General features: G+C 46.7%; 1 protein-coding gene across 1 annotated transcript; it reads left to right on the top strand.

The window, feature by feature from the left end:
• The first annotated feature begins 8,213 nt into the window (after positions 1-8,213).
• Positions 8,214-14,034, top strand: LOC136933337 (uncharacterized). Its single transcript, XM_067228652.1, has 6 exons — positions 8,214-8,415; positions 8,796-8,867; positions 9,059-9,163; positions 9,531-10,369; positions 12,468-12,638; positions 13,678-14,034. Exons 1-6 carry the CDS (start codon positions 8,214-8,216, stop codon positions 14,032-14,034), a joined length of 1,746 nt encoding a protein of 581 aa, XP_067084753.1.
• Positions 14,035-23,177: the final 9,143 nt, after the last annotated feature.

Here is a 23,177-nt window from a genome sequence, read left to right as displayed (position 1 = left end):
GGTTATGCAGAGACTCATAGGGGCTGAGGGGAGAGTTGAGGCGGAAGAGGAAGATGGAAACGGCTGGCCCACTTTGATTTGTTTTGCTGCGTTTCAGGGTGAAGATGAGCGTGTCTGGGGAGTGTAGCGTGATGTCGGAGATGCATGGGTGAGCAGAGGGGTCAAAGGTGGAGGAGGTGGAAGTCAATTGTGAGCACCTAAGGAAGCTGAAGGCCAGGAGGAACATGGCCTCTAAGGTGGAATCGGTGGAAGGGGAGGAGTAGCCAGTGCGCAGTGTGTGTATGCAGGCGGCTAGCAGGTCGGCAGTGAGGGGGAGCCGTGCAGAGGGAGAGCAACTTGCAGAAGAAGTTGATGCCACTGAGGTACACAAGGATAGTGGAAGTGCGGATGGAGAGGTGTATGTGTGCGTGGAATGAAGCTTGGAGGATGGCCTCTGGGTGTGGAGTGAAGGTTGTGGAGGGGTGCCGTCGTGGGAAGATGGTACAGGAATCAGTGTGGTAGAGGCTGGTAGCAGAGCCAAGCCTGTTGTGGTTTGTGGAGGCTGGTAGCAGAGCCAAGCCTGATGCGGTGTGGGGGCCTTGCGCCAGTGGAGATGAAGGGGGGCTGATAGGGAGGAAGTCGTCCAGGAGATGAAGGAGGAGGGGACTTCTGGACTCGTTGAGGAGGATCAAGCAGAGTGCTTCAAGAAACGGTCGAAGATGCACGGTCTGCTTTTGCATCCAATGCCAGGCAGACGGCAAGCAGTTTGAGTGCTGCCAGTGAACCCCAAGGCAACCCAGCAAGGCGGGCGGACGGGAGGGCCTCGAACGCGGTCCCAAGGCCCGCAGGCCGGCCGGGTCGAGGGAGCGAGAGCGGGTCCTGCCGCAGAAGGAGCATGCATGGAGGCTCCGGCAGGCAAGGAGAGACAAGGAGCAGCCATCGAAATCGTTACGGACCACCAGGGTCGGGGCCCGCGAGGCCGGACGGGAGGGGCTGCAGGGAGGGGCAGGGAAAGGAGGGCCGGAGGAGGCGAAAGGGGGCCAGGTGGGAGCCAGGACCGGACGGGAAGGAGAGCGGGGGCAGGGCGGACAGCGAAACCCGACAACAGAGGAGGACAGGGCCACGACAACGGTGCGGGGGGCAGCAACCCGGGACGGGAGGAGAAGGACGGCCAGGTCCACGTAATGACCTGGGGACGGCCGCCCGGAGGGAGGCAGACACGGGGGGTGAGGCCCGGAGGCAGAGGGGGCCACAGAGGGGGCAACGGGAGGGGCCGTGGGCAGAGCGAAAGCAGGGGCGACAGGGCCCCAACAGGGAAGGCAGCAGCCGGGGCGGGCAGGATGGCCAGAGCGGGGCCACCCGCAGGAGGGAAGGCACAGGGCAGGGGGAGAGGGGCGCAGCCCGGAGGAGGCAGGGCCAGTCCAGAGCGAGCAGGGGCAGGAACAGGGCCGGGGGCAGAGCTGGAGGCGTTGAATGCCGCCAACGGCAGGAAGGTCGGCGAAGGCAGCAGCCAGGGCAGGAGAACGGGGGGCGTGGGCAAAGCAAGAGGCAGGAACCCGCCAGGCGCGGCCCAGTGCCCTGCAGCGGGAGAGGCAGGGCACCAACGGGAAGGGGAACGGGCGGGCGGACCGGAGCGGAGCCACCCAGGAGGACAGCGGCCCGGAGGGAGAGAGACAGTGGAAGGCCAGGAGGCAGGAGCGAGCAGGGGGAGGCGCCGTAGCCAGCATGAAGGCGGAGACAGGAGGGGGCGGGAAGTCCGGAGCGGAGCCGGCCAGCAGGAAGCGGCCCAGAGGGAGGGAGACACGGGGGAAGGCCCGGAAGCAGAGGGGGCCACGGGGCGGACAGGGGGAGGCGCCGGGGCCAGCGTGAAGGCAGGGGCGGGCAGGGGCCTGACAGGGGGACGTCCGGAGTGGAGCCACCTTCAGGGGAAAAAGCACAGGACAAGGTTAGGGGGGCGCGGCCCCTAGGCGGGGCCGGAGCACACAGGGGCAGGTGCGGGGCAGGGAGGCTGCAGAGAGCCCATGGAGCTGAGGAGCCCGGAGCAGCACCGCTCGAGGAGCGGCCGGGGCCCCGAGGACGCAGCCAGAACGCCACGGGCGGGACCGCCTCTCCAGCCGGGAAGGGAAGACGTCGTGGGACGGGCGGAGGTCCAGGAGGTACATCCCCACCGTGGAAGACGAGGCCGGGAAACGAACAGCCTGAGCCAGGAGACGGGGAGAGCAGGACAGGCGGAGCGGGAGCAGCAGACGAATGACAACAACATGCTAGCAACAACATGCTAGCACAAGGACCAGAGGAACGGAAGATACTTTATACAGAACTCTTATTGACAAAGGGGAGTTTGGTTGCATTCTTCCGTGCTTTACTGGGCTGATGCGTATTAGTTTGATTGGAGAAGGAGGAGTCTTGGTGTGCCACCTTCCTCCCGAACTTTAGTTAACCCTTTCATGCCTAACTCCATTTCAGGTACAAGTCAGACCAGTACTTAACCTGTATAAGAATGGCCAGGTGATAGAGGTGAGGGGCTATGAGGGCAGAGTGAGTCAGTTGCTGGAGAGAGGCAGCTTGTCTCTGAGGCTGAGAGACTACAGGAGGTCAGATAGAGGAGGGGACATTTGTCAGGTCATCTACATGTGGGTTTATTATCCAGGGAGGGTCATTGTTCTGCAGATATTGAACATGATTATGAACATCTCTACATTAACTATGACGCCACAGTCCCTCTGCATGTACAAATACAATTATACTTTCAAATATAAGTAGGAGTTGGAGCATTAGTGGTGTTTAGCTGGTTATGCTGCCCATTCTAACCACTCCATACTCTGAGCTTGTATATATCTACAGTGTTTGATGACACAGACTCACATCATTTAGCAGTGGTGCATAGTGAAGAACATGTTGAAAAAAACATGCAACTCATATCGCCATAGATTACACGCATGTATGTTGATGTAGGACCATTAACATACAGCAGCTGCATCTCATAGAGCATCCTTGCTTTCCAAAAATATGGTTACTCATCATCAATGTTTAAGATGAACTCGCACAGTATACTGATGTGTTCTGTTTTAATCATGTTTTAACTTTCTATTTCATATCCTTCTACAAAACTTCAGAATATGGTGAGTAATTTTATATATCTGTTTCATGACATACAACATCATGGGTTAAGAATGCACCAATATATTTTAGATTTTGAAGATAACACTGTTATTGTTTTATTTTAAGTTCCATGGTGCCATTATTTAAATATCTGAAAACCCTCCCTTCATGGTCAAACCTGTGAGCAGAGATACACTCACAGTATTATTCTGATGTATCCCATAATAAGTTGTGCTGCTAAGCTGCACTTGAACCTGCTCCCTGGTACAACACCACATAGAGAAAGACCCTAATAAGGAGAGGATGAATACAATGTGTTATAAACTCACATTTAAGATATTTTGGCAAAGAAAGTATGCATCTAGGCTGTCCTCTAACATGTATTAAAACATTAGAGGGAACTTTGATGTAGCTGTAGTTTGATGAACAGAGTGTATTAACCTGTATAAGAATGGCCAGGTGATAGAGGGGAGGGGCTATGAGGGCAGAGTGAGTCTGGTCACCCAGGAGCTGGAGAGAGGCAACGTGTCTCTGAGGCTGAGAGACTACAGAAGGTCAGATAAAGGAGGGGACATCTGTCAGGTCCTCGTAGTGTGGGTTTGTGGTCCAGGGAGGGTCATTGTTCTATAGGTAAAGAACATAATAATGAACATCTTTACATTAACTATGACGACACAGTCTCTCTGCATGTACAAATACAATTATACTTTCAAATGTAAGTAGGAGTTGGAGCATTAGAGGTGGTTAGCTGGTTATGCTGCCCATTCTAACCACTCTATACTCTAAGCTTGTATATACCTACAGTGTTTGATAAGAGAGGCTCACTTAGCAGTGGTGCATAGTGAAGAACATGTTGAAAAAAACATGCAACTCATAGCGCCATAGATTACACGGATGTATGTTGATGTAGGACCATTAACATACAGCAGCTGCATCTCATAGAGAATCCTTGTTTTCAACAAATCTGGTTACTGACACTACCATGTTATTCATCATCAATGTTTAAGATAAACTCACACAGTATATAACTGAAGTGTTCTATTATAATGATGTTTTAACTTTCTATTTTATGTCCTTCTACACAACTTCAATAGCTGGTGAGTAATTTCATATATCTGTTTTATGACATACAACATCATGGGTTAAGAATGTACCAATATATTTCAGACTTTGAAGATAACACTGCTATTGTTTTCTTTTAAATTTCATGGTGCCATTATTTCAATATCTGAAAACCCTCCCTTCATGGTCAAACCTGTGAGCAGAGATACACTCACAGTATTATTCTGATGTATCCCATAATAAGTTGTGCTGCTAAGCTGCACTTGAACCTGCTCCCTGGTACAACACCACATAGAGAAAGACCCTAATAAGGAGAGGATGAATACAATGTGTTATAAACTCTCACATTTAAGATATTTTGGCAAAGAAAGGATGCATCTAGGCTGTCCTCTAACATGTATTAAAACATACTATCATGTTTTGATCAGTTTAGAGGGAACTTTGATGTAGCTGTAGTTTGATGAACAGAGTGTATTAACCTGTATAAGAATGGCCAGGTGATAGAGGGGAGGGGCTATGAGGGCAGAGTGAGTCTGGTCACCCAGGAGCTGGAGAGAGGCAACTTGTCTCTGAGGCTGAGAGACTACAGGAGGTCAGATAGAGGAGTGGACATCTGTCAGGTCATCTACGTGTGGGTTTATGATCCAGGGAGGGTCATTGTTCTGCAGATATTGAACATGATTATGAACATCTTTACATTAACTATGACGACACAGTCTGTCTGCATGTACAAATACAATTATACTTTCAAATGTAAGTAGGAGTTGGAGCATTAGAGGTGGTTAGCTGGTTATAATGCCCATTCTAACCACTCTATACTCTAAGCTTGTATATACCTACAGTGTTTGATAAGAGAGGCTCACTTAGCAGTGGTGCATAGTGAAGAACATGTTGAAAAAAACATGCAACTCATATCGCCATAGATTACACGCATGTATGTTGATGTAGGACCATTAACATACAGCAGCTGCATCTCATAGAGCATCCTTGCTTTCCAAAAATCTGGTTACTGAAACTACCATGTTATTCATCATCAATGTTTAAGATGAACTCACACAGTATACTGATGTGTTCTGTTTTAATGATGTTTTAACTTTCTATTTCATATCCTTCTACAAAACTTCAGAATATGGTGAGTAATTTTATATATCTGTTTCATGACATACAACATCATGGGTTAAGAATGTACCAATATATTTTAGATTTTGAAGATAACACTGCTATTGTTTTATTTTAAGTTCCATGGTGCCATTATTTAAATATCTGAAAACCCTCCCTTCATGGTCAAACCTGTGAGCAGAGATACACTCACAGTATTATTCAGATGTATCCCATAATAAGTTTTGCTCCTGAGATCCACGTGAGCCTGGGTCCAGGTCTGATGTTAGTCAAACTTCTCGGTTAAGAAGTAGAAGACTGTGTTCTTCACCAGGAGGAAGGTAGTGGAGGAGGTCTGCCTGATGTTGTATGGGAATGATTTGGAGAGGGAGCAGGTACTCAGGTTTCTGGGGTCTATTTTGATGAGAGGTTGACCTGGGCTGATCATATTGAAGAAGTGTATGTGAACACGTATGTGGTTCTGGTTAGAGCAGTTATAGATTATGGGTGTATTGTCTATGGGTCAGCAGCTCTTCTCTGACCAAGCTAGACACAGTGCAAGCCCGGGTCCTAACACTGTGCAGTGGGGCAGTATGAGGACAGGGTGGGAGCCAACTTGGCTGAGATGTTCTGTAGTCGGGTGTTTCTGTGTACAATGGATGACTACAAATATTCACAAGTGGGCAGCGTTTGTTGTACCTGATAGGGAGGTCATGGTCTGAAAGTGCTTCTAAGATCACCTGGCTGTATTTACAGTGGAGCTGTTGGTGATTTGACTGGCCTGACAGTGGATGGAGGAGGTTGGAGTGGTTATATGCTCAGACTCTAGTGCAGTTCTGATGAGTGTACAGTCCTTCACATCCCACAGTAGACAGGATGGATGAGGTGCTCCGAGGTCACAATGGTGTGAGGAGGATGGGGGTGTGGGTAAAACTGATGTGGGTTCCAGAGTGCAGACAGTCTGGCTTAGCAGGCCCTCAGGGAGGAGGGGGGTGAGGTGATGGTGTCTATCAGTAAGGCAGAGGCTGAGGCCCTGATATGGACGGAGGGAAAGGGAGAGGTTAAAGGTGAGTCTGAGGGCTCAGGGCATTACAAGACTGACAGTGGAGGCCTTGTTGTGGGATTGTACAAGCAGAGAGAGATCTTCACTGGTCCTTTTCTAAGAGAAACCAGACCAATAGGGAGGATTTAGATGTCTGTCTCTGGACCACACTCCAGTACAGTAGGTGTTTTTTTTTTTAAGTGACAGCTTAATGTCACATTGGGAAATGCAAGCAATCCAACCTTTAATTGAAGTAGATTCATTTTGAGAGAAAGAAAATCTGACATCAAGAAATAATTATTTTTGGTGAAACCATGTGTGACACAATTATTGGCACCCCTACATTTAATGCTTTGTACAACCTCTCTTCGTCAATAAAACAGCACTTAACGTCTATTAAGGTTGGAGAATACACAGCTAGGAGTCTGAGAACATTCCTCTTTACAGAATCTCTCCAGATCATCCAGGGTCCGAGGTCCTCCCTTGTGCACTCTTCTGTTCAGCTCAGCCCACTGGTTTTAAAGGAGGTTTAGATCAGGGGACTGAGATGACTATGGCAGAAGACTGTTTTTGTGTTCAGTTAACCATTTGCGTCTGTATTTGCACCTAAATAAATTTACTTCAATTGAAGGTTGAATTGTTCAAATTGTTTCCAATGTGACATTAAGTTGAATTACAAAAAGGTGAAAACACTTTTCACTCATCTTTGCCAAGGGGTGCCAGTAATGTTGGAACCCACTGTAGGTGTGACGGTCAGGTGTCCCAATACTTTCATCCATGTAGTGTAGAATGTGCACCTGTAGTGTAATACATGCAGATCTAACCTGTCAGTTCTCCATCATTGTTTCAGCTGAAGAATGTTTACAAAGTGAGAGTCCAGAGGACAAGAGGAGTAGAGAGGAATCTGCCCGGTTACTTGGTGAGTATAAAACTACAATAATAGAAAAATGTATAAAAAGGATTTCAATTTCTATAGTGAAAATACATTATCAAGTATATTTATGTTCTTAATACAGATTAATTTACATTTAAAGTTTAATTTGATCAAAACGGGCATTTTGTGAACTGTGTTTAATGTGTCAGGTAGTCAGACTTACAGTATTGCTGAATTTAAAATGTCTACAAATGATCAGCCTGCTAAGTCAGTGATGTATAGATATACTGCTCTACTACTAAAGTCTTCTCATCCCCTCTAGAGAATCAGATGTACCGTAAACTAGTAGACGAGAAAGACCAACTACTAAAAGACAAACAAAAGGAACTAGAGAGAGAGACCAATCAAAGGAAGGAGTTAGAGAAACATCTGGATGAGAAGAGGGAGCTGGAAGAGAAACACAAGGAGACAGAGAAAAATAGGAATGAACTTGAAGAAGAGTTACGAGCATCTAGAGAACAATTAAAAGAAAGAGATCGGACACTAGAGAGACTAGAGAGTGAAGGTAAAGAGAGAGAGAAGAGACTGGAAGAGAAAGACAAACAACTAGCAGAGAGAGATAAACTACTGAAGGAGAGAGATAAAGTGTGTGAAGAGAAAGACAAGCAGCTGAAGGAGAAAGATGATGAACTAAAGAGGAGGCAGGAGGAACTGGGAGAGAAAAACAAACAACTAGAAGAGAGAGAACATCGACTGGAGAGACTAGAGAGTGAAGGCAAAGAGTTAGAGAAGAGTCTGGAAGGGAAGGACAAACAACTAAGAGAGAGAGATGAACTTCTAGAGGACAGGAACCAGAAGCTGGAGGAAAAGGGCCGACACCTGGAGGAGGTGAATAAGACACTGAGGGAGAGTGAAAAGAGGATAGAAGAGAAGGATTCACTCCTGGAGGAGAGGAATAAACAACTAGAGGACACAGAGAGCAGACTGGAGGAAACCACAACACAACTGAAGGAGAAGAACCAACACCTTCAGGAGAAAGAGACACAACTGGATGACATGACCCAGCAGGTGAGAGAGAAGGAGAGACAACAGGAGGAGCTTAGAAAAGACCTGCAGGACAAGAACAACCAAGTAGAGAAGCTTACAGTCCAACTGCAGGAGAAAGACTCGGAAGTGGAGGAGAGGAAACAGAGACTGAGAGACAAGGAGGGAGAATTAGAAGAAAGAGACCAACGACTGGAGAGACTAGAGAGTGAAGGTAAAGAGAAACAGAAGAGACTGGAAGAGAAGGACATTCAAATGGCAGAGAGAGGTGAATTGCTGAAGGAGAGAGACAGACATGTTGAAGATGTCAAAAATGAAAACATTAAACTTGGTAAGATTTCATGGCGTAACTTGAATTTCATATAATTTCTGTGATACATTTGAAGTGTTTTGTGTTTGGAAATGGTATGTTTATGGTTTTTATTTTCTATTATTTCAGCACAGCAGATATGTGACCTAAACACTGAGGTACAGAGACAGAGAAATGAGTTATCGGTTAAAACCACTGGTGAGTGTTATAATGTGAAGTTTTAGTTTGAATATTTCCCTCTAAATATGATGCCCTCTGAATGGTTGTTTCATCTTGTGTTTTAGAGAGAGGAAAGATCTCAGCAGAACCCAAACTACCAATCAGGAGGAGAGACAGCATGGATCCACCTCTAAACAGTGAGTCCTCAACTGTTAAAACACCTGAATACCCAGTCCATTCTCTATACACTGGTCATGCACCTACAGGAACCTGTCTAACGCTGGGTTCAGTATCAGTCAGATGACTCTGTTGAGGTGAACATCTGGTATGAATGTCCAGGGTGACCCTCACGTCAATAGTTTGAGCTGTGTCCTGTGTTGTGTTGCAGTGGGAGGAGAGACCCCAGATACAGACCCACCACTACCACAGGATGAAGGTTCTACTGTGGTACCTGGGGTCAGGAGGAGACGCAGCATGGAACAACCTCCAAAGAGTGAGTCATCAACTCTGTTACAGACACCTACAAACACCTGAACATCTAACCCATCCTCTACTGTCCTTACATCTTCTATCCTACTGTGTGTTTCATAGTGATTATAGAGTTCAGGTTTATAATCTCAAACGTCCTGATACTGCTATGTATACTGCTCTGCAGTGAGGAACTTTTATTATGATTTATTCTTATAGAGATGTTCATTATTACACATTTTTTATTCATGTTATTTTGTATTTTTCAGACAATAATCACAGTTTTAAAACATAGCTAATTGAGTAGTTAATATCAGACTAGATGTACTTTCCTCTTCAACTAGAAACCATCTAGACCAGTGGTGTGACCATGTCCCTGTGTTGTGTTGCAGTGGGGGGAGAGAGCAGCAGTCCAGACCCTCCAGTGTCTCCCAGTGTGTCTGAGCTGAGACTGGTGCTGCTGGGGAGGACTGGGGCTGGGAGGAGGGCAGCAGGAAACACCATCCTGGGCAGAGAGGAGTTTGGGGCCCAGGACAGCCCCTCTGCAGTCACCCAGAGGAGCAGGAGGAGAGAGGGGGACGTGTGTGGGAGACGGCTGGTGCTGGTGGACACTCCAGACTGGTTCTGCCCTGGACTCTCTCTGGAGGAGATGAGACAGGATGTAGGGCTGTGTGTCCGTCTGTCCGCCCCGGGACCCCACGCCTTCCTCCTGGTCGTACCAGTGGAGCCCTCTGAGGGGGAGGAGAGAGGAGCCATGGAGAGAATGGAGGACATGTTTGGAGAGGGTTGTTGGGGACACACTGTCATTCTGTTCACCCATGATGACAGTCTGAGAGAGCAGAGCATGGAGGAGTTTCTCCAAACAGGAAGTCAGGAACTCCAGCAGCTTGTAGAGAAATGTGGGAACAGGTACCACGTCCTCAACATGAAGGACAGGGCCCATGGCACTCAGGTCCCAGAGCTGCTGCACCAGGTAGAGGAGATGGTGGCAGGAAACAGAGAGAGCTTCTACAGCAGTCAGACCTACCAGGAGGCAGAGGCCCAGGTCAGAGAGATGGAGGGAAAGATTCAGAGGGAGAGAGAGGAGAAGATACAGAGGGAGGAGACAGAGAGGAAAGAGAAGTTTGAGACAGAGCTGCAGAACTCTCTGAAGAAGATAAAGGGAGTGATCCAGGAGCACGAGGGAGACATCAGAACACTCAGCCATCGAACATCTGAACTGGAGAGACAGGTGAAGGAAGAGAGGAATGAGGAGAAGAAGAGAGAGCTGGAGAGGGAGCTGAAGAGAGAGACTGACCGGAGAGAGGAGATGGAGAGAAAGCTGGAGAGATTTAGAGAGGAGGGAGAGAATGAGAGGAGGGAGAGGGAGGAGAGACACAGGCAGGAGATGGAGGAGTTCAGGGAGAACTATGAAGGAGAGGCCAGAGTTGAAGCAGAGAGAAACCTGATGAAGGTGGTCCTACCTGAGCTACAGAGGAGCATCATGATCTCACACACTAAGATGCAGAGAGACTTCAGCAGACAGATGCAGGAGATGAATAGAGAGATGCAGGAGAAGAATAGAGAGATAAATAGACTTCAGCATAAAATAATAGATCTCAGTACTAAGTTTTTAGATGAAGTCCATGAAGTCAGTGCATAGAACAACTCTTACCTAGGACCAGAGGAGGGGGTGGAGGAAGTGGAAGAGGAGGAAGAAGCTACTGATACAACTCCTTTCTATAGAGGGGGGATTGAACAACTGACATAGCCAGAGAGCTGAGCTTGATTCATACTGTGTTGATGTCTGTAAATATCCTTTTACTCTGTTTATCTGCTGTTAAACTTGTTAAGATCCTGGAGAAATGGTCCTTTGGAAATTCTGAAAATAAAAATAAATTAAGCATTTATATTTTATACTAATCTATTAAATAAATACAAAAGATCCGCAGAATGTTTCTTGTGCTTTTTGTTGAACAGTGTTTTCAGAGGAGAATAAGGTGGTTAATGTTCTGGGGGAGAACAAGTCATAAAGAGCATTAGTCCTGTAGTTTCCTCTTCTGAACACTAGAGAGAACTAGAGCATAATTAAACAAGAGTTGTCTATATTGTTAACATATTATGTACATTCATGTATTAAACCCTTATTTAATGAGACGTACAGGAAGTACGTCAGACAGGATCCAGACACACAGATGATTCCTCCACTGTAGATGGGTGGTGACAGTGAAGCTTGGCTCTGTGCAGACAGACGTACAGGGGGCTTCAGGGTCTCTGACCTGACAGGAGACCAGGCCCCACGGAGCACCAAGGACCCTGAACCTCACACTGCTGCTAACACCTGCCCCAGTACTGCTAACACCTGCCCCAGTACTGCTAACACCTGCCCCAGTACTGCTATCACCTGCCCCAGTACTGCTAACACCTGCCCCAGTACCGCTAACACCTGCCCCAGTACTGCTATCACCTGCCCCAGTACTGCTAACACCTGCCCCAGTACTGCTATCACCTGCCCCAGTACTGCTAACACCTGCCCCAGTACTACTAACACCTGCCCCACTGCTGCTAACACCTGCCCCAGTACTGCTAACACCTGCCCCAGTACTGCTAACACCTGCCCCAGTGCTGCTAACACCTGCCCCAGTACTGCTATCACCTGCCCCAGTACTGCTAACACCTGCCCCAGTACTGCTAACACCTGCCCCAGTGCTGCTAACACCTGCCCCAGTGCTGCTAACACCTGCCCCAGTACTGCTAACACCTGCCCCAGTGCTGCTAACACCTGCCCCAGTACTGCTAACACCTGCCCCAGTGCTGCTAACACCTGCCCCAGTACTGCTATCACCTGCCTCAGTACTGCTAACACCTGCCCCAGTACTGCTAACACCTGCCCCAGTACTGCTAACACCTGCCTCAGTACTGCTAACACCTGCCCCAGTGCTGCTAACACCTGCCCCAGTACTGCTAACACCTGCCCCAGTACTGCTAACACCTGCCCCAGACCTTCTAACACCTGCCTCAGTACTACTAACACCTGCCCCAGACCTTCTAACACCTGCCCCAGTACTGCTTACACCTGCCCCAGTACTGCTATCACCTGCCCCAGTACTGCTTACACCTGCCCCAGTGCTTCTAACACCTGCCCCAGTACTGCTTACACCTGCCCCAGTACTGCTTACCCCCATCTAGGGCAGTCTGACCATCTGACCCTCTTTCTCGCACCAGCGTACAGACCCGCGTTTAAGAGATCTGTGCACACAGTGAAACTAATAAAACTGTGGCGTGCTACTGCGATTCCACAACTGCAAGACTGTTTTCAGCGCACTGACTGGGCCCTTTTTTCACAGCAGAGTCTTGAGGGCTACACTTGCACTGTTCTGCACGACATTAAGACCTGCATTGACAATGTCACTGCTGAGAGACAGGTCAAACGCTATCACAACAACAAACCATGGATGAACAGGGCGGTCAAGCTGCTGCTGAAAAACCGTGATAAGGCCTTCAGGTCTGGGGACATGGAAGTATACAGCACTGCCAGATCCAACTTAAAGACAGGCATCAAGGAAGCAAAAGCAGCCTAGAGGAGGAAGATTGAGGGACACTTCAACGCTCGACCATTTCTTTGCGCGCTTTGAGGCAAACGGGACCAGGACTGAGTTAACATCAGCCACACCATTACCACTCTTGCCCACAGATGCCCTGACATTCTCTCTGAACACAGAGAAGGTCAGGAGGGCATTTCTTGGTGTGAACCCCAGGAAGGCTGCCGGCCCTGAGAGAGTGTTGAGGGACTGTGCCGACCAGCTGGCTGAGGTATTTACCTCCATCTTCAACCTCTCTCTGTCTACTTACATTTACATTTAGTCATTTAGCAGACGCTCTTATCCAGAGCGACTTACAGTAAGTACAGGGACATTCCCCCGATGCAAGTAGGGTGAAGTGCCTTGCCCAAGGACACAACGTCAGTTGGCATGACTGGGAATCGAACTGGCAACCTTCGGATTACTAGCCCGATTCCCTCACCGCTCAGCCACCTGACTCCCTACTTGCTCCATCCCCAAGAGCCTCATATCAGCCACCATTGTGCCCATTCCAAAACAATCCGCTGTAAGTAGCCTCAATGACTATAGACCAGTCGCCCTCACTTCCACGGTTATGAAGTGCTTTGACAGACTGCTGCTAAATCACATAAAAGCCTCCCTCCCCTCCACACTGGATCAGCACCAGTTCGCCTATAAAGCAAACAGGTCAACCTCGGATGGCATCAACTCAGCCCTGCACTGTGTGCTGACCCACCTTGAACATCCTGGCACCTACGTTTTGGGGACTTGAGCTCTGCATTCAACTGCATCATCCCCGGAAGACTGGTGTCCAAGCTACAAAGCCTGGGCATCAGCACTAACATCTGCAGATGGATCCACGACTTCTTAACAAACCGTCCCCAGTCAGTTGGGCTGGGCTCCCAACTTTCCTCTGTCCTCACACTCAGCACTGGGGCCCCCCAGGGTTGTGTGTTGAGTCCCCTGTTATACACCTTATACTCTCACGACTGCACCCCAGTTCATGTCCAATATTTGGATCAAGTTTGCGGATGACACCACTGTGGTAGGACTTATTCACAACAATGATGAGTCCGCCTACAGGGATGAAATCCCCAAACTCTCCACCTGGTGCTCCACCAACAACCTGTCTCTCACTTTTAAGACCAAAGAAGTGGTGGTAGACTTCCGTAGGAAGAGGACTGACCTTGCCCAGGTCTACATCAATGGGGACACTGCGGAGAGGGTTAAGGACTTCAGATTCCTGGGGACACACATCTCACAGGACATCACCTGGGCAACCAACACCACAGGACATCACCTGGGCAACCAACACCACAGGACATCACCTGGACAACCAACACCACAGCCCTTGTGAAGAAAGCACAGCAGCGGCTGTACTTTCTCAGGTCACTCAACAAAACCAACCTCCCCCAGAAGCTGCTTTTATCCTTTTACAACTGTTCTGTCCAAAGTATCATTTTGCACGACATTCTGGTTTAGCTGCTGCACCGCTGATGACAAAAAGGCGCTGGACAGAGTCAGGAAATCAGCACAATACATAATTCACACAAATCTCCCCTCACTTACTGATATATATGACACCAGATGCCTGCAGCGGGCAAAACATATAATTAAGGATTGTTCCCAACCAGGTCACAACCTCTTCACTCTGCTGCCATCTGGAAGGCGTTACAGACCTTTCCTGGGGTCGCACTTCCAGGCTTTTGAATATTTTTTATCCAAGTGCCATAAAACACCTGAACTCATGACCCATAGGGACCGCACTGCACTTTATAGACTATGTCTTCTTTTAGCTACTTATACATTTTTAGAATGGATTTACTTATTTATTCATTTACTTATTTGTACTTATTTATTTACATATTGCTTAGGTCTCTTTTTTATGTCTTAATTCATGTTTTACTATACTGTCCTGTCGTACTATGTGTCACCACCAGGAGAAGTGCAATTTAATTTTGTTGTTATATGCAATGACTCTAAAGGCATTCATTCTAACTACTGCCCCAGTACTTCAAACAACTACCCCAATACTTCTAACTCCTGCCCCAGGGCTTTTAACAACTACCCCAGTACTTCTAACACCTGCTCCAGTACTTCAACACGTGACCAGCTGTGGTATTCCATGACTAACATCTGTGGAGAGTCGAGGCCTTCCTCGTGCTCTCAGCACCAGGGACGGCAACACCGGGCTCCACATGGACAGGTCAGGTGGGCAGAGTGTACACTCGTCTATCCACCACACGCTCCACTGACAGGCTGCACAGCTGAGCCCTGTCAGCGATCAGCCTGCCGGTCCACAAACCAGAGCAGCGGTGCTCAGAAGAAGGAGGACGAGGAAACGAGAGGGAGCAGAGGCTGAGCGCTGGTCTCCGGCAACTTAGATTGGTGATTGAACTAACCGGTGTCTCTCTTGCAACCGGTGCAGGCTGAGGAGAGTTACTGGGCGGAGCATGGCTCACTGAAGAGAAGACGCCCCATTCTAATCTTCTGCTTGGACGCCTTTGTTTTTTAAACGCATGTATGTGTGGGAGCCAGGTGGCTGAGCGGTTAGGGGTTCGGGCTGGTAATCTGAAGGTTGCCAGTTTGATTCCCAGCCGTGAAAAATGACGTTGTGTCCTTGGGCCAGGCACTTCACCCTACTTGCCTCGGGGAGAATGTCCCTGTACTTACTGTAAGTCGCTCTGGATAAGAGCGTCTGCTAAATGACTCAATTTAAATGTAAATGTGCTTAAATCGTCCCAAGGCCTCCGACTCTGCCTGCATGTTACACATGATATGATGTTTGAATGTATCATTAAAGTGTTGCATATTTTGGCATCATCGTTTACATTTAATTTAGCAGGCTTTTATCCAAAGCGACCTATAATAGTGCATGTATGAAGTGCTGCAGATAATCAAGGACTAGAAGTGCCTGGTTGTAACAGTGTTACTGTAGTAGATGCCAAGGAACAGTCTGTGTAACTCCATAACCTATGTGTGTATGTCTGGGCCTAACAGACCTAAATATATCACTTCACATCATTCGAGAGCTGGACTGTTGTTTAATGTTACCAGTGTTAACAATCAAGGCTGCTAAACTGGTTAGATAAAGACAGCACCTGACATCCCTGTTTCCTCATTCCAGCTGTTCCCTGTGTGTGTGTGTACAGACAGGAGGAAGAGAACAAATCAAATACCAGTGAACACATTTTCCATAATCAAAGACACATCTAAGGGATATGTAAGTGCTTCAAGAAGACTGATACTTTTGCAGATACCATATAGACTTCTGTCAACATATTTTCAATGTATGTGTCAGAATCATGTTACAAAACATGATCTTTATTTATGTGTGAAACAGTTCTGCTTGGCTCACATCATTCTCCACAGCCGTTGAGAAGTCTGACTGGTCTGGTTAGTCGGTTCTCAGAAATTGCGGGCACAAATACATGTAAGTCTCTGTCTATATGAAGTAAACACTACACTGAAGTACAATCTCTTCACACAGTATTGAGAAAAGGTTTTGAATAGTATTTGTTGCTTTGTACCATTGTGTATGATGTACACAATGTTTAAAAAATGAAAGGGTTTGCGTTCATTGTAGGTAATGTACAACTTTGATATTCTAGTCGTATTCTAGTCATATTCTACCTTCCAGAACTACAGCTGGTGTTTCCAATTGTTCAGAAACAATCTCCACATTCTAAAGACTGGAACATACATCTAGCAGATGCTCTAGTAAGAATGAAAGAAAACTGAGAATGTTTGCCATAGTCAGGATCATGTTTTCTATCTTTCTCTATAAAGGGAGGGAAAATGGCAGAGGTAGGAAACCACACTAAGTGTTAACTAGTTATCATGGCATTGATACATTCAGTATACATGTATGAACTTTGAAGGATATATTGATACATTCACAATCAGAGTGGTGGGCAGGTGCATACAGTAAACATATAAACATAGTGAATCTTAAAATCTTAAAGTAAGTGTGCTTATCCTTAAATATAAAAACAATGTTTTAAAAATGTACAACAACATACTGACAGAACTATACAATATAAAATATCAAATAAAACTAACAATCTGAGAGTGCAGTAGGGCTGTATGTGATAAAGTGACAGTGTCAGTTGGGGGCCTTGTTGATAAGGCTAGTTACAGGAGGGAAGAAACTGTTCTTATGGCGTGAGGTTTTGGTCTTGGCGGTCTAGGCGCTCAAAAGACTTCATTACCACAGAGGTCAGGGCGACGGGTCTGTAGTCATTAAGTCCTGTTGGCCTTGGCTTTTTGGGCACAGGAATGATGGTGGAGGACTTGAGACAGGCTGGCACATGGCATGTCTCCAGGGAGGTGTTGAAGATGTTGGTGAACACCGGAGACAGCTGGTCAGCACAGTGCTTGAGGGGGGCAGGAGAGACAGAGTCCAGCCCAGCTGCTTTGCGGGGGTTCTGCCTCTTGAACAGTCTGTTAACTTCTCCTTCCTGAATGGAGAGAGTTGTCTCTATGGTGATGGGGGGGGGGGGAGGCCTCAAGGGTGGGTAGGTGTTGTTGTTGTTCAGGACAGTCCAATTGTATTTCAAATCGACAGTAGAACTCGTTTAGGTCGTTGGCCAGGCGAGAGTTGTTAGTGGTGTGGGGGGCTCTGGGCTGGTAGTTGGTGATCTGCCTGAGCCCTCTCCAGACAGAAGCAGAGTCGTTAGCTGAGAATTGGTGTTTTAGTCTCTCAGAGTACAGTCGTTTAGCCTTTCTCACCGCCTTGCTAAACCTGTTCTTCGACTCCCTGAATCTGTCTCTATCCCCACTCCTAAACACTTCCTCCTTCTCCAACCTCAACCCCATGGAAAGGTATGAATTACAGGCAGCTAGAGATTTATATTAAACATCTATCTGATAAAGTATTGGAATTCAAGTTCAGAAAAGGTAAGAAAAGATCTTGATGTGTTCATGTCCGTATTGAGGAAACAGCAGCAAAAACATGTTTCTGTGTGACTCAAAGGTCAGAAGAATAAAGTCCTTGTGGTTTGCCATGTCAAATGGAACAATAATGAAACGGTCATGTTTTGTAATGTTTTAGCATGATCAAGTGTTGTAACTGTCTCTATACAGGAAGGACACATGGCAGAGGCCGGACAACACAGTAAGTGGACACAAGTAGTCATTGTTTGCATTGAAACATTAAGTATAAATGTACAAACATGTACAAACATGTTCACAATCTGACATCCCTCTAGTCATTAAATGAACAAATTCAATACTAAATGAACATATGCAGTATACCAACATTATGTTTGTTTGTATGCTATCATTCTGCTGTGTTGTGTGTGACCCTCTCTACAACCATCCATGCTGCTGTGTTGTATATAACCTCTCCTTACTGGTTACATTATCATCCATGCTGTCCTTCATGTTTGCTAGTGATGTGAGTTTAGATTCTTCCTACATGTCTCTCTAGGTTGAGTGTGTATAGAGCATATAGAGTCTGTGTGTGATTGTTACTTCATAGATGCAGACTGTATACTTGTCATGCACCTGCAGAGATGTCAGTACTGTTTCTCTTCTCCCCAACAGATGAGTTTAAACTCAGGGTACCAGAGAGGCTTGTGGAGGCTGATAGGGGAGAGGATGTTACCGTCCCATGTCACCTCTCTCCTGAGACCAGCACTGCTGCCATGACAATCAGGTGGTTTAAGAAGACAGAGTGTATTTACCTGTATAAGAATGGCCAGGTGATAGAGGGGATGGGCTATGAGGGCAGAGTGAGTCTGGTCACCCAGGAGCTGAAGGGAGGCAACGTGTCTCTGAGGCTGAGAGACTACAAGGGGTCAGATGATGGAGTGTACATCTGTCAGGTCACCTATGGAGGACAGAAGGAGGAGGAAGCTGTGTATCTGTTGGACAGGGGTAAGTGTTCTACAGCTACAGAACATGATTATGCACATCTCTACATGAACTATGACAACACCGTCTCTCTGTCTGTACAGATACAATTATACTTTAACATGTAAGTATGAGTTAGATTATTAGAGGTGTTCTGACTTATCTGGTAATGCTGCCCATTCTAACCCCTCTATACTCTAAGCTTGTAGAGATGTACAGTATTGGAAGAGAAACGCTCAAATCACTTACTAGTGATGCAAATTAGTGAAGAATATGTTGAACAAACAATGCACATGACAACATTTAATTATCTTACTGGATTGAAGATGATTATTCTGAGATGTTATATTCTCTCAGTAAAACATGAAATGCTGTAGTCTATATGTGGAGATGAAGAACAGTCATCCTCTTCATGAAAGAGCCTGAACACAGAACACAGGAGCTCCATAGATTACACTGATGTATGTTGATGTAGGACGACTGACATAAAGTAGCGGTATCACAGAGCAACATTTTATTGTTGCTCTTAGTTCATCTGCTTATGATAATAATGATGTATTCATTTCATAGGCTCGTTAACGTTAATTCTGTTGACTCACAAATTTGTAAATAACATGTTGGTACTATATTGTAATATGATTGATGTTTTAATGATCTTTTTCATTTATTTTTTAAACAGAGCAATGGGGTGAGTAATTTCTAACTTCTGCATTATTACAACACAAAGTAAAAAAAAAAAACTTTATCTGTTAGATAGTAAACAGTACACTAAAGTATGTTAGTGTTGTCAAAAGTTCAGAGCGAACCCGAGTTCACAACACATACATGGGAGATGAGGTGAGGTCTAGGAAGGTTTCTTGTAGATGATGGTAGGAGTTGAGGAGTGATGGTGAATGTTGTGGACAGACTGGGAGCAGAAGTCAGTTACTTTGGAGGATGTTTTGAGGGTCGTTGCAGAGCAAGGTAAAGCCATGAGTGAGTTAACACAGGCTGTAAAGAATCTTGTTACTCCAGAGGTAGGCACTAGTAGAAGGACTAGCAGTAACCTGCAGACACAACCACAATTCACAGAGGATGGCAAACCCATATGTTTCAGTGTCAGTCAGAGGGACATATCACTAGGAATTGCCCCACAAAAATGGAAATGTAACCGGAAAAGATAGCACTGTGTCTGGTGTGCAGGGAAATGAGACCCCCGGTTGTGTTGAGTCGAGCAGTTCGGGGGTGCACCTCAGACTCATCTAAAGTCTCAGACTCATCTCATGACCAGTTATTAGAGCGTGCTGTGGGAACATGTCCTGTAGTGGAGATCAAGATTGGGGGGGTTGTAGCGTCTTGTCTATTGGATACAGGCAGTCAAGTAAGTATTATTTCAGAAAGGTTCTTCTTTTGGGCAGGGAAGATGGAGATATGCTCTCTACATCTGATTGGCTCAAGTTAACAGCAGCCAACGGTTTAGACATACCCTATCTGGGGTGTCTAGAGTTAGTGGTCGAGACAATGGGCAATGAGTATCCAGATCAGATTAGATTAGCTGGTAAAGAGAAAGTATACATACCTGCAGCGTCCGTGGTAACAGTGAGGGCCCAGTGGCATGTCAAAGGTGCAAAAGGGTCATGGGTTTTCCATACAAGTAGCACATTTGTCACAGGAGGATATGTGGCTCCATCCCAGAACCTGACTAGGTGTCTTGTCTGTAGTGGAGTACCAGAATTCATAGCGGTCCTGTCAAGTTAATTTTTAGCGTATTTCTGTGAGTATTGAACAAGTTATCATTGATGTAAAGGATGTACAGGACCCACATAACTTACAGTTTATCTTAGACCGGCTAGACATTGTTAGTTAAAGATCAGCAGGTGGAGTTAAGTGCAGTCTTAGCAAAATATACAAATGTTTTTGCCCTTGAGGATGAAGACCTCGGGTATACAGGTAACAGTAGAGAAGTGGGACCGGCGTAAAGCAGCATTCACCACTCTGTTTGAGCTATATGAACATCTGTGGATGATAATGGGTGTCTGTAATGGACCTGCAACCTTTCAAAGGTTGATGCAAGCTACCATGAGCGATCTAATTGTCTAGATAATGTTAATGTATTTGGATGATATCATGGTGGATATCACGTACAGCAGTTGGACACAATGCTTGAACGCCTACAAGAGACAGGTCTCAAAGTTACATTTCTTACAGAAAGAAGTCAAGTTCCTGGGGCACACCGTTTCAGCAAATGGCATAGCTACTTATGCTGACAAGATCTCAACTGTCACACCATAGCCAGTCCCGTCCACTGTAAAATAACTCAGATCTTTTCTTGTCTAAGTGCTGCACATTCCAAAGCAAATCACATGCTAAGTAGTTTGTGGGGAAAGTCAGGTCTCTTTCGATGCCTTAAAGTATAAGCTTACCAGTGCACCCAGTCTAGGATTTACTGATTTGCACTCCAGGGACGGGTGGGAAGGAGCGCCACACAGGGAGCAGGGCAGGGCAGACCGGGCAGCAAAAACACCACAATAGATTTCATTGTCCAGCGAGCCCCAGTAGGTGGCCTCATTGAATTGTTGGAGCCGCCCCGCGGCCTCGGAGGAGAACCGGACGTGATACGTGTAAAACCCGGAGTCCCCGAACCGTAGGGCGAGCTGCAGGATGAGGGAGAGATAGTCGTCCAGCTCCGCCCGGCGCCCGGGAATTGAGGAACAGACGACGTCCCGGAACAGGGAGAACGCGTAAGAGAACTCTGCTGCCGTGAGCTCCTGTCGCCGGGCGGGTTCAGGGTGGCGGAGCAGGACGGGGCCACAGGACCCGACGATGGTGCGGGGGGCAGAGACCTGGGACGGGAGGAGAAGGTCGGCCAGGTCCACGTAATCACCCTGAAGGATGGCTGGCCGAAAAAATAAAAAATAAAAGACAAGCAACAATAATAAAAACAATATATCACAGCGAGTACAAACAATTTTAAATCAGTTACCACTAACCACAAGAGCAACAAGTCTCTGAGCAAGAGTCGTGATCCTTGAGGAAACTAACATCTAACTTCTGCTTTATAACGACCCTAAGTAAAACAATTACCTTTATCTTTTAGATAGTAAACATTACACTAAAGTATGTTACTGGTGTTAACAGTTCACAACACAGACATGGGGGGTGAGCTCTAGGAAGGTTTCTTGTAGATGATGGTAGGAGTTGAGGAGAGATGGTGACTGGTGTGGACAGGCTGGAGTGGAGGAAAGACTGGCAGGCAGACAAGGAATGACCCTGAGCATAAGGAACGACTGTTGGAATTCAAACACAAAGAGCTAAATGAAAGACTATAGCGGTCTTAAGCATGTCACTACCACTGGAGCTGAAACAACAATCTGACGAGGTCTGGGAGTGAGAGATGGGTTCTTATACTGTGGAGGAGATGAGTTGATGAAAGGCAGGTGAGCTGATTGTAGATGAGGAGCAGGTGTGTTAGTGGAGCTGGGAACCAGGAGAGAGGGAGAGAGACACGCCCAGGACACAGACACACAGAGAGACCGACAGGGGGCACAGGAGAGGGAAACACAGAAACACAATAGAACACACGTAGGCCATGGCTCTGACAACTGTCTTTTATTTCATTATGACATGATTGTTAAAAAAAATCTGATAACTTTATATTAAGTGAACTTAACTTTACTTAATTTGTGTGGTTCCACCCTCTTCCACATAACATTTCAAATACCTCCATTATTGGTCAAACCTGAGAGCAGAGATACAAACATGGAATAATTCAGATTGTATCCTATAAAAAGCATTGATCTTGAGGTCCACTTTAAGCTTTGCTCTGGAAAATCACATCTAAATCTAATTTTATTCATATAGTCCTTTGTAAAAAGCAATGTCACAGAGGGCTTAACAGATGCCCATAGCAATGCCCCTCAACCAACCTTCAAGGAAGACAGGGAAAAACTCCCCGTAAAACTATTTGAGAAAAACCTTGGCAGGAGCAATTCAGTGAGGGATTCCCTCCTCCAAAGACGGTCAGTGACAGAGAGGTGCAGACCTCAGGCTAAACATAGTCATACATTAGGAGTAGAGAATACACATGTGTAAATGGATGTTGAAACACAGGTATCCAGGGTTCAACACTGCTCTGAATTGGCGCATGTCAGTTTAAGCAATGGTAGCCACAAGGCTGGGGGCGTGGGATTGGCACAGTATGACAGGACAGCCAGGTAGAGGGACAGGAAGGGACCAGGAACTCTGTGTTGTCCTTCATAGGAGACCGATGTCCACTGGGCGACTAAGTCAAATGTAGGCAGACTGTCATAGACTGATGTCCACTTGGCGACTGAGTCCAACGTTGGCAGACCGGCGACCAGGCAGATGTTGACAGCTCAACCCCCCACACCACAGGGGGGGTGGAGGAGGACAGAGAGAAGAAAGCAGGATTAGACAATGCAAAGGAACACATAACAGTTACATTGACAGTAAGGGTGAGGTCCCCACTGGTCAAGTGTTAACTAATGCAGCAGATCAGCAGACAGCCTAGACACCAAGACAGCGCCGGCCCCCCTAGGTAGGAACAGGAAGTCTGTTCCAGACAAGATCAACTCTAAATAACAACACACTTTCCCCCGTCGTATTCAACTAGTGACACAAGTAACAAACCAGGTCAGGTTCTCT

The sequence above is a fragment of the Osmerus mordax genome, chromosome 25 (assembly GCF_038355195.1).
Source record: "Osmerus mordax isolate fOsmMor3 chromosome 25, fOsmMor3.pri, whole genome shotgun sequence".
In the NCBI taxonomy this organism is placed as follows: domain Eukaryota; kingdom Metazoa; phylum Chordata; class Actinopteri; order Osmeriformes; family Osmeridae; genus Osmerus; species Osmerus mordax.
This window is presented reverse-complemented; position numbering and strand designations above follow the sequence as displayed.

What these genes read in the sequence shown, in the direction of transcription:
- LOC136933337 (XM_067228652.1), top strand. Translation starts at nt 8,214, where the DNA reads ATGACCCAGCAGGTGAGAGAGAAGGAGAGACAACAGGAGGAGCTTAGA. An exon ending in GGAGAGACTAGAGAGTGAAG is followed by an intron (nt 8,416 to 8,795) that starts GTAAAGAGAAAC and finishes CTTGTGTTTTAG; the next exon opens with AGAGAGGAAAGATCTCAGCA. An exon ending in CATGGAACAACCTCCAAAGA is followed by an intron (nt 9,164 to 9,530) that starts GTGAGTCATCAA and finishes GTTGTGTTGCAG; the next exon opens with TGGGGGGAGAGAGCAGCAGT.